General features: G+C 36.6%; 1 protein-coding gene across 1 annotated transcript in view; it reads right to left on the reverse strand.

Annotated features, from left to right (window-relative positions):
• The window catches only part of LOC111051644 (protein jagged-1b), a 127,396-nt gene that overhangs the window by 89,043 nt on the left and 25,319 nt on the right, over nt 1-13,034 (reverse strand). Inside the window, exon 2 of the mRNA XM_039426897.1 lies at nt 12,358-12,687. Within this exon, the coding sequence (XP_039282831.1) occupies nt 12,358-12,687 (330 nt within the window). The remainder of the gene's footprint in view (nt 1-12,357; nt 12,688-13,034) is intronic.

The raw sequence follows: 13,034 nt of genomic DNA on the forward strand, positions 1-13,034 counted from the left end.
TGAGAACAAGACACAGGAATGTATTACATTGTAGCCATTTACAGTTGACAAACATTGAAGACTTTTTCCTCTATTCTATGGCGTAAGTATTCATTGGAAGGAAAAAATGAATTCTTTGGATAGGATAGGAGCACTTGAAATCAAGCAGCACCACCATCAACGATGATTCCTTTAATAAAATAATGTCCAAGAGGACAGTAACCTCACTCAACAATATAAGGAGTTATGTACTGTAAATCATTGGCTATTGGGGGATTCTTCTATGATAAACTTCAAGAGGGCAGTAACCTCAACAATATTAGGAATCATGTACTGTATATGATATGATAAACTACTCCACGTAAAACTAAGGTAAATCTTCCTTACTGATAAAAGATATATATATATATATAATAATAATATCGAGTGACCTGGCTGGCTCAGGTCTGGTGTCAGAGTTTTCAGGTCGCAACTGATCAATTTCAGGGCCTCTGACATGACCTAACGACTGCTTTTTAGGCAGCCGGGACCGACGGCTTAACGTGTCCATCCGAAACACGGGAGTGGCCCGAGAATAAATATCTTGCCCGGGCCGGGATTTGAACCCGGGCCTCTGAATCATAAAGCCAGCATCTGATCCACACGGCTACGGCCAACCCGATAAAGATAAAAGATATAAAATATATATCAAAGCTGTGAATAGTAATGGTTGTTGTTTGACTATTATTCAAGTATTTCATTCTCATGATTGAGCCATTGTAATATTCTTACACTACATATTTTTGTAAATTAACTCTCGATGGATTTTAAACAATCGAGTCTCAGAGAAATATACTCCACGTCCTGTCTCATAGTGATAGTCCAGTCTCAAACCATAATTATTTCCAGAAAAAAATCCTACAGATATATTGTCTCATAACAGAGAAAGATAAATTCTGATAGATATTGTCCTATTCCACAACTATCCCAAGAAAAGTATAAATTATTCAATTTCAACAAACAACAAACTGCCTTTTAGACTCTTGAAACGTCTCCAAATACATTACTACTACGTATGGTACTTTAAGGTAAATGACGTCAAAAAGGTTTTAAGTGTAAATGACAATACTATGTAACTCAGGCAATAATGGTGCTTTCTTTCAAATTCCCACAGAGAAGCCGGAAGGCCGTTGGAATTAGAAGCCAAAACTGAAGGTGGGTTCACAGAAGTTATGACTTCCGAACTGAACATTAAAAGTGAGCTTTCCTGGTTGTGAATTTCCATTCAAAAGAGGGAAAACGGCGTAAAGAGAAACAAAATACGAGAAAGAGCTAATTGAGATGAAGTGGGATTAATTCTGGCTGCCAGACAGGTATTACAGACTACAACATAATACAACGATTGTTTCCCAGATAAGAACCATTTAGATGAGGAGTGTTGATTGCTGTGGAACCGTTGTTGATATGAGAGCATTACTGGCTTCTGCTTGTAATAGGAGACTATTTCAGGTGCCTTTATCAGTGCAGCTAGTATTCACTGTGTTGTCCATCACCTAGGTCCAGTTTTCTCAACTTGAAAATTATCTAAAATGAAAATTTTCTCAGAAATGTCATTCTTTCTTAACATGTGAAACTATTCCAATTGTGATCATAACAGTTTAATACTGATCGGATCTTTGAGTTCATGAATTATAATATGGGCTCGAATCGAAAGGTAAATAAATCTGATGGGTCTGTTCACTATGTTCTCCATTCCTCCTTTTAGTTTTGAAGTGTCTCAATATAATATGCCTAGTTGAAGAGTCTTCATCTTTCAGCTTGTAGAAAAACAGTGTATTATCACATGAATATAAGTTACTTGTTAAAGGTAGAACTTGGAATGAATAAAGATAACAATATGTATATGAGTATCTGCTTCTAACAAAAATGAGTACGATAGTTGGGGTTGATATGATGACGTGAAACAACAGCTTGAGATATTTAAGATTCACTTATAGATAGATCACGTTTAAAATTGAGTTCAAGTATAATATCATTAGATTTTAGTTTTCTTTTCCACAGCCTGTGAAATGATTTTTGTTGGAAAAGGAGTAACAGGGCGGTGTCTTGTGAGAAAGTATGATTCTATTGTAGATTTGGAACGACCTACTTATTAAAGAGGGTGGAAATAAAACCAACAAGACAAGTGGAACATGGGAAGGCAGCAGGTAACCTACCATGAACTCCTCAAATAATGTATGCGTAATTGAAATGTCGCAACGGTGTGAAAATGTACAGCTATGTTGTAATACAGCTTTAGAACTACTAATTGGTCCATATTTACAGGCAGTTCCGTTTCGAAGATGAGATAAAATTTAAATGCATGCATGTTGGACGAGCGTCTATTTCGCTCAAGTGGCCATTGACAAATGTGTATTTGTGCATTTGGTCAGCCAGACAACAGAAACCAATGCATGCAAGAGGTGATAATGGTAAGATGGGATAGATAGATAAACACCGGAGAAAGTCAGGCAACACATGCTGGGAATACATGTAAAAGGTCCAGTTTTATTTCGAATGCACGTTAGATTGTTCATGCCGATTCAGAACCCAACAACAGCTTGGTAAGTGACCGCAATATTAAATCTGCAAACAAAGAAAACAGCACCTTCAAAGACGATTCTATCAGCTCTTCTAAACAAAAGTTAAAGTTTCACCTTGTCCTGGTATTTATTCGACTCGCCTTCTCCAACAGAAAATGCTCACGACTCGAGAAATATACTGAAATACCGATATTATTTGCAAAATAAGAATTGTACTCTCATGATACACGAGAGAGCTCGATATTGTTGTTGGTTAGGTACCGTTGTAGCGGCAGAAAATTATAAGAACAGGACAGTTGGAAAAGAATTGGGCTACATTGAATGAATGAATTCGTAGGAATTCCTACTTCGTAGGAATGAATATCAATTTCTAGAACACAACAACATTCTTTATTTCTAAAACATAATTTTAATTTCTACGTATTTCACTCGACCGATGATTACTAATGAATACGTAATAAATACGGAAGTATACGAATAGTAGGGAATAGTATGAAAAATACTCATGATTCAATATAAGGTGATCAAAACATTGAAAGTGAAGGATTCAGAAAGAAGCATAAAAAATAAAAGAATGGTCAATATCAATGGAAAATCTCGATGGATGATGGAAACTTGGCTTAGAGATTCTCAGAAATCTCCCAGGAGCTCGCATGATCCAGATGAAACACCAAGATGATGGGTTGATAGTAGAAATAGCAGAGAGAATAATTGGGATATAAATTTGAAAAGGTTCATTGGTGATGACGCAATCAATCAAGAGCTATCTATAGTGTGCATTGGAACTATACCTGATGTTGTTGTAATCATTTACATCTCAGCCTATCAGAGTAGATGAGGAATTGTCTCATCCTTCAGCTAAGAGATCTGTGGCCGATGGCTATCTTAATCGATAGGTCTTCTAAGCAGGTAGGGAGATCAAATGTCAGTCTGGTAGGACTAGGGGGGGGGAAGGGTCGATGAAAATGAGAAGGGTCAAAGCTGTTTTAGGCTGTCGGTGTTTTATTTATGTTTACGCTTCATCTTTGCTCTGCCCGGCCGGATCTATTACCGACGATATTAATCTGATAAACTGGCTACGCTTTTTTCAAAATACAAGTCATTCAGCTTAGCTGGCGTGTGATACGTTCCATGCTGATGATGATGAAGCTGATCAGGGATTGAAGAAGTTTTATTGAGTAGACGTCACTGATTAGACGTGCAGGACGAACTCAATCAATATCAGATTAATAACAAATCAATGGAATGCATCTTGTAATCCAATTTTGATCAGTATCGAAAATAATGATCTCACTTCAAAACTTACTTCATTTTTCATTCTTTTTTCGGATCCTTATCCAAGGCAGTCATTCTTATGACTTGTTATAAAATTGTTGATTAATTTATCTTGCAGATTTTGAAAAAATATAGAATAGATATTCTGTTTTAAAATGTAGACACTGTAATTGCGGTTCAAAAGCTTAAGTGAACTTGATATTTTCAAAATTAATAATTTGTAGCTCATAATTAAAGTAACACAGGTAATAAGAATAACGTTTGTTGAAATTTTGAGGAGCAGTTTCAAGCTGAGAGCTTGATTTTCCATATCAACCTGAAAGATATAAATTAAATTTAAATGAAAGAGACAACTATTTAAACACGTTCCCGATTGCCAGTCATTTCTGAAAACTATCAAAGATTTTACCATTGCATTATTACTGTTGATATGGCAACCTAGTAGTGATGATGATGATTTTCTAAATCAATTCTTCAAGCAACTCTAAACTATTCCAGAAAAATAGGTCTACTCTCAAGCCATTACCGTTATTGAATTATTTAAGAAACATTTGTTCCAACTCCAACAAGGTCTACTGTACTCAATACTCATAACTGGAACCTCCAATTAAAGAGACAATAAACACACTAAATATTCTCTAAGCACTTGTTTGAAACTGCTCACAGAACGATGACAGTGGTGAGAGATTTGACACAGGTAGCAATGAGACACCTCACTTCACCGAATCTTTCAGTGTATACTAGCATGTGGCTTAGTAATTCATCCCGATATGAAGTGAACCGAAACCAATCGGATGTGCTTTGTCGGGTACGCATCTCTCACTCATCCTCTTCCTCTGGGATTACTTTAATGTTTGTCCCGACGCCGATGCCTCTGCCAGGGAGTAGGGAAGCGTCACGACAAAGCGTGTCAAGCCCTTTTGGGAACTTGGTCACTGACGGAAGTGGCCTGTTGGCCTGTCCGGCATGCTAATGCAGGTCGCTCTGTGTTTGCTCCTGGAGTCCAGTGGATGCAGAACTTGTGAACTATCAACGAAGCAGCAGCTTCAACCTCCGACCACATATCTCTCCCCCCACCTCCCACCCGTCTCCGCAAGTAACAAACGTCATGCCTCTCTACCGAGAAAGGGGAAATATCCCGCTGTGAATTCTGCCGTAAATCACGATCGCCCTTTTATTATCTCTCATTGCTTCGAGTTCTTCTACTTATTTTTCAATCCTTCCCCTCTCCATCCTCTTCGCCGCCTCCCAAAACCGACCGTCATACAACATGACTACCAACACTCACAAACAAAATAACAACTAATAACAATATAAATTAGAAATACTTTCCGCCCGCTCAAAAACGAAACCGCTTTTCAAGACGAATCGGTCGGAATGAATTATAATGATTATCATTCCGTCTCCATACCAGTTTTTTATTTTCAATTCGGCATCGTTACTGTAGAGTGCTTGGTTAATTCATCATTTTTCTAGTGTAATTAAATTTTGAAAACAAGTTTGTCGATGATATTTCAGCAACAGTTTTGCCATAAATCATATTTGTCCACTTGTTTGCCGATTGGAATAACTTATGGGAAATATCCGATAGCTTCGAAACCCGCAATTTCTGTCTGCGAATAAAACAGGCATTACATTACAGTCTATGATAGCTTCTTCATTTATTTTCTTATTGGCTTGAACACGCTATATTTTGAAATTTATTATTCAATAATTGATCATATAATAATGAAAAACTTTCATTTTTGAACACGCTATATTTCAAAACTTCTTACTCAATTATTTACTCATAATTTTAGTTTTACATTAATTTAATACTTATAATTCATTCATGTACAGTGCTTTTTGTTTTATACAATGGGTCTTGTTAGACTCAGTGGAAATTGTCATATTGTTGACCGAGCGAAGTGAGGTCTAAGATTCAAGTCGACAGTTTGGCATTTCTCTTAATGTTTAAATGTTTATATGTTGCGCATTTACGGCGAAACGCGGTAATAGATTTTCATGAAATTTGACAGGTATGTTCCTTTTTTAATTGCGCGTCGACGTATATACAAGGTTTTTGGAAATTTTGCATTTCAAGAATAATATAAAAGGAAAAAGGAGCCTCCTTAATACGCCAATATTAGAGTAAAAATCAGACTATAGAATTATTCATCATACATCAGCTGACAAGTGATTACACAGATGTGTGGAGAAGCCAGTCTATTGCTGTATTTCCATAGGGTATATAGTTTCAATCAGGTACTTGTGGATGAGAATACTGCGTGAATTCTACTGTTCACAGAACTACAAGTATAAATAAATAAATTATTGATTATAAAGGCAAATCTGGAAAAACTTTAATTTTTCATAAAAAGTCGGGAAGATTATTTGAAAATATGGAATATGAATGAAATAAATGATAAAGTAATAATTAAAATTCTATATATGAATTAATAATAAAAGTGTATTGCTTTAAGGCTTGTTTTGATAAAAACTTTAATAAATGTTAGCCTACTAGTTATTTCTATAATAATTGAATTATATAATATGATCATGCTATAAAATTATACAACTTCATGTAAAAACACTTCATTCACATGGGCTACTTATTAAATTAATAAAACAATCTAAAAATCTTGAAGCACCCTAAAGTTTTTTAAAAAATAAAGGGTGCTTCAAGATTTTTATATTGTTTTAATAACTTCATGTAAATATAATCGCCTGAAACCTGAAAACTCTAATCGAACCATTCAGAACATTTATGAATTGAGAGTCTTTTCTGAACAGGAGTTGTGCTTTGAGGGTCGTAGTGAACGTATCTGAATTGCAGAAGCTGCCGTTTCATAACCTTAATGTATACGACAAAACCAACAATGTAGGAATGTGACAAAACAAATGAACACATCCATACTGAGAGATAGCGAGAGCGGAACTTGCATTAGTACCAATTCCAGTCACGTAGCTTTATTATCGTTTTGGAAGAGACATAAGAGTTTATAATAACGTTATCTGATGTTTGTTCACACAGACTACTCGGAATACATACCTGAATGTTCTGCATCGTTCAGAACAGCTAGAATATGTTTACTCTCCTTGTAACAACCTATTTTTGATATGAGGTGTGAATTTCTCTGTACAGTAGCCTTGAAGATATGTAATAACTTGTAGAAGTGAACACTCATATACTTATTAGAACCCTATAAACCTTCTGAAGATTGTTATCGCCTCCAAGATGATTCTGCCTACTCTCTTATATCTATTTGCATAAGATTTGAATTATATTTGGTAATTTTTCTAGAAAAAAAAACTTGAAGATATATTTATTTCATTGACAATCATGAATCATAATTATAATATATAATATGATTGGGAGAAGAAAACAGGCATAGCCATAATATCGTATATTATATGATATATAATATTACATAATATTGCATTGGAAGATGAAAGATTCACATCCATAATATTGAATTTTGCATTGGATTTCGCAATATCTCCGTTGCTTCAAAACGGTAATTTGAAAATCATGTTGGCATTTCAGTTATGATAAGGATTCATGACTTATGTAGGAGCGAAATCACAATTAAACCCACTCATTCCCAAAAAATTGAGTTACTTGGGAAATACATGTAGTACAACTCAATATTATAGAATGCGTAAATGTATGAGAAGGTGCCTAATCAAGTGATGGAGAAAGAAGGAAACACAAATTTATTGTTGATAAAATTGAAGAAGATCTGCTAGACAGGGAGATTGGAGTCACAGTGTCTCCTTATCGATCTCAATCTTTATCTTTACCTCGACGTTTCATTCTTTCTTCAGTTTATCGATATCTTTTCTCTCTTATTGATACGGCTTCATTGTGTTTGCGTGTGAGGGTGTGCGTGCGTGTGTGCGTATGCTGTGCGATGGACAGCGACAAGTCGCTATAACAAGGTAAAAGAAGACAGAAGAAGAAGACGAAACAAAACCAACCTAGGACTGCATATTTTATAATGAGGATAGCTGGCTAAGAATTCGAACATGTCATGTTTTTCACGTGTCTCCTCGGTCCTGGAATGGCAGCTTTGATCGTAGACTAGCAACTCACTGAAGTGGAGATGTGGAGAATTAACTCTAGCAGGGGCGAGGTGTCTGTCCCTGTCTTCAACTACCTCTTCTCTTTCATCTTTTTCATTATCATCTCTTCTTCAATTTACTTCTCTTGTCCACTATCTCTCACTCTCCTCTCTCTCTCTTGTCTTATCTTATCCTCTATCATCATTCTTGCTTACCTCTTTCATCAGGTTATCTTTATCTCACTCTCTTCTTCTTCTTCTTCTTCTTCTTCTTCTTCTTCTTTCTTCTTCTTCTTCTTCTTCTTCTAATTCTACCCTAATATAATGAGCCTCTTCTCTCATTCTCCCCACTACTATTCCTCTCTGTTTCATCACCATTCTCTATTTGTTTCTGGTATATTTATACTCAATTTGAAAACTTTGTAGTTACAAGTACGCCTTGTAGTTGTAAACCATAGTCAACCGCACGAGAATAGTCCGATGAAAGTAGATGCAACGGTGCCAAATAAGAGTTGTTCAACGTTATCTTCGGTTGTTTATTGATGAGAGTTGATTGAAATTCTTGTAATACAAGTGTCAAATTCGCAACGTCCAATGGTGGGGGGGGGAGACTTACCTGCTCCAATTTCTATCGGACTATTTTGGTGCGGTTCAATATGGCGCTTTGTGTAGTTTTCTCAGAATATTAAAATAACAAAATTTCGAAAATCTCTATTGACACGTGTATTGTGACTCATTGGGATAATTCAATAAAATGATCAGGTGTTCACTCTGTAGGGTTTTGTTCGAGTGATTTTAGTTATAGTTCAAGGAACAGGGTGTGTCAGAGATGTGAGAAATATTATCTTACATAAAAAAATTACCTATTGCTATGAATATGAGGTGAGGCAATGATTGGCAACCTGTCATCTGATAAACACTTTTGTTATCCACAAATATTTATAACAGATCATTGTGTTTCAGTAGAGGAGAGCAGTGCAGCTGAACAATCACTTAATCAAAGATTGACACTGAGTGACTGTGGTGTGTTCAGTAAATTCATTACAGACACTTCAAAGACATGCTACAATGTTGGGTAACCACGGCAATTCTACAAGATAGTAACAGTGACACCAACTGTGAATTCGTGTGTGGGGTTGTCTATTTAGAAGGCTGTGTCATGCTAGGATTGCCTCTGCAAAATGATCTCCAAGTCACGATCTTTTTCCTAAGCTGTAGATCAGGAAATGAATTATCGACTTCGGACCCTTACAGCTAATCCCGTTCGTTAATTTACTGATGCGCGTCAATCATTTAACCATTGTTATGTCAGTAATGAGTTTTCTGACAGCTGCACCATGTTTTATCTGATTTTGCTCACGACATCTACTTCAAAATTTCGAGTGAAGAGCAACCTTGCACTCAGTTCACAGTTGAACTTGTAACATGGGAATGTAACTCCAGATAATGTTACACCTCCTCCATTGTTGTACAATGACTCGATAAGATTTAGATCGATCAATCAAATATTTTGTAACCGTGTTATGTGAGATATTTGATTAGGCTGGCACGAGTTGGCTAATTCTTGTCTGATTGTATCAGACAGAACTAAATCTATTCAAAAATGTTGTAAGTTCCACTGTATATTCATCTTTGTTTGTTGATTCATCATCCATTACTGGTCGAGTAGTTTCTTAGTTATTATCACTTGGAATTGAATATGATCTGATTCATCATGAACTGATAGTCTGCAGTTAAAATTCGAATAGAGCATACATATTCATAGTTTTGAAATCGATATATTTCTGTAGATTTCAATTATGTTGACACATTCAGCTCAATTCTAATAACAAAATCGCCCAAATCTACGTGACTAGAACATAGCCGTGAAGGTGTTCCTAATTTTCCGCTTATTGCAAATGTTTGTTGATATGTACCGACTCCGGTCCCAGTTCCTCCAGATTATCAAGTATGTTAAAGCAGACAGAATCAAACATAACTCAATCCACTATATTCCACTTGGAATCTATGGCGTGAGCATACAAATTACTGATTGCTTTAAGCCCAAGGTCCAGGTCCTTCACCTTCTTGAGTTAGCTCCATAACCATCAAATGTAACTACTAATTCACTCTTCAACTAGGAACTAATCTCAAACCAAGTATATTTTCCAGAGAATTCAAGATGTTTAGATGCGAAATACATATTTTAGCAACTTGAGGGAAATTGCAAGCATTTGTGTGAAGAGTTACGAGTACAGGATGCAGAAAAGGAGAAGAGCCGTAAAAGAATCTGAAAACGAGAAGAAAAAAGATGAAAAAGACTAGCAAAGATTTTCACGGTCCTTGCAAGACGAGAGGGCGGTGGCGACGGCAGAGTTAGTTTGCTCCTAACAGCGGACGGAAATTGTAAATCTTTAAAAGGAGCAGAGGAATTAAAGCTGAGGTAGCCTATAATATTGGACGCTGATGGTCTGCAGCAGAACAGAGATGGAAGAGGAGAAGAAGGAGAAGGAAGAGAGGAGATAGAGAATAAACGCGAGAGAATCTCGATGGTGTGCGTGCGTGTGTGAGCTATGCGCGAAGCAACAGGTGTACCTTGGCCGTGAGAATGTACAACGACTTCTCTATAATACTCTTCGGCTGCATCTTCTGTTGGCGAGCAGAGGAGAAGAAGACTCTGTGGCGTTGCAGAAACCGCATGCAGGCCGAGGCAGAGCAGAGGCACACGGCGAACGCCGGTGTGTTTTAATCAAAATAATAACACATACACTGGCACACAAACACACACAGCGAAAAGTCTAATATCGCGCCACAGTGTACCTTCTCCAGTAACCGTCTCTATCTAACTTATAGATCTTGGACCGCCTGGCCATAATCACAGCACGTCTTTCTTCGGACTCGAATAAGAAGAATAGACCTCTTCCAAGTTCACGCTGTACACATACAGTTCTCCGATTTGTATTGGTGAGTGTGTTAATGTTTATATCTAATCGCGCAGTTGTAAACCGCTCTATACTGCACCCTGTGCGTGAGCAGGGCGGGTGCGTGCGCATGTGCGTGTGTCAGCACACGCAACAGAAGGACACGGAAGCTCGTGGCACCAACTTCAGATATTTCGCTCTCTTCTGCTTCTGAATGGAAAGAATGCTGTTACATCAAGCTTTGTAAAGCTGGAGAAGTGGAAGGAGAAAAAGCAATCTTGTTCATTTTCAAGTCAGCTGTAAGCAGGGTGAAAATTGCCATCATGATAGCCAACCTCCGCCATGGAGACGGCACATGAAGAAGAAGAGTTCATTTGATAACGGAAATAGTATTTGGAGTCTTGTTGGCATTATGCAGTCACACGGAATAGATTTCAATAGGAAATCCATATTTTTTCAATTAAAGCTCCAGTAAATCATTCAGGGGTCCAATAATTTTAAATCCATAATTTTTTCAATTAAAGCTCCAGTAAAACATTCACAGATCCAATAATTATTCCAACATAATAATAATTTTAACCTCTCTAATATTTCAAGTGATTGTCTTGTCACGTCAGATATTATAGGATTGAAGATTGAGTGAGTCTGATGCTGTTTTAAGGTGGACTCCATAGAAGATATAACAGTCAAGTGATCGTCAATTAACATATTATAGAAATAGACATTAGGTGGATGTGAAGCTGTTTTTCAAGAAGGACTTCATAGACAGAATAGAAATATCTTACAAAATTCGAATAAAGTATAAAAATATAAAAAAGGGAGAAAATTAGTCAAAGATTGAATGGTAATTAGAAAACAGCAAAAAAGCATAGAGAGATTGTGACTATGAAGAATAAGCAAAAAATAAGGCCACAGAAAGACGAAGAAAATAAAGCTGAAAAGGTTTCAATAACAAGGATAAATGATGAAGCACTTCCTTTCGGACTGATTTGCATCCAAATATGATAATCAAAGATAACAGATTCAGGATTTGATAAGTTTTGCAAAGTTGAAATTGGCCTAGAATATAAAGTCTATATATAAAGGTTGGAGAATATTATTTCATTAAGTATAATATAATGAAATACAATAATACAGTCTATTAAAGTACCTACATACAGTAATAAAATACATGATAATAAAAACAATATAACAACTTGTAGTACCCTTTATTAAAAACTTCAAAATACTTTAACGACTAGTTTCGACCATCATTTTCAAGCTAAAATGTAGAAAATAAACAAGTTAATAATAGATAATATGAACATATGCTTATTTTAAAATATTCTATATTGAGATAAACATATTATGTTCATATTTTCTAGTATCAACTTGTTTATTCTTTACATTTTAACTTGAAAATGACCTAAGTTAGGATCGAAACTAGTCGTTGAGATATTTAAAAGTTTTTGATAAAGGGTACTACAAGTTGTTATATTGTTTTTATTAATTTGAATAAAGTAGCCCATATAAGTGAAGTGATTTTATAAAGTACATAATCTATCGATCTAAAAGTTTATATGGGAAGATTGGAGAGAGAAGAGAATATAGTTGACTCACCGTCCATCGGAAGGAGAAGGGCAGAACGAGCTTGCCGTTGTTGCTGTCGGGGTCGGTGAGCGTGAAGGAGTTGCCTCCCAACACGGGACTGCTAGTGTTGCCGAATGAACACGACCCGGTCGACGTGACATTGCTCTGGTACTCTTTGAGGCAGACGCGGAACAGAGTACTGCAGCGACCCGTGCAGAGGCCTTTGGCGGCCAGGCCCCGCGAAACCACCCCCAGACCCGCCCCCGCGCCCTGCCCGCAGCAGCCGCCGTTCATGGTTTCGCCGCGGTAGTTCACCATCTCCAGGATCTGCAGCTCGAAGTTCCCCGAGCATTCTGCAGCCTGTAACACAATCATTAATCTCGTTATTTTAAAAAAAACAAGTCACATAATATTTTACCACTTTAATTATATTAATATTTCCTCACACACATGGAAGAAAAAAGGAGATGACACAGTCACACATAGAACTCAAAAATAATATGAGTTCAATATTAAGATCAAGGGAGAATGTACACGTTGAAAAAAGTTACATTATAAAATGGAAAAATGAATGAAGAAAATTGTAGAAAAGAAGTGGATTGTTTTTGCGAGAATGATTACTGATAGGCCTGCGTTATCGAATAGGCACGTTAGATTGTCAGTCCCGACTAAATAAGAACCATTGATAGCAGCTACAGGCTAGTAGG

Source organism: Nilaparvata lugens, chromosome 4 (assembly GCF_014356525.2).
Source record: "Nilaparvata lugens isolate BPH chromosome 4, ASM1435652v1, whole genome shotgun sequence".
Taxonomy (NCBI): domain Eukaryota; kingdom Metazoa; phylum Arthropoda; class Insecta; order Hemiptera; family Delphacidae; genus Nilaparvata; species Nilaparvata lugens.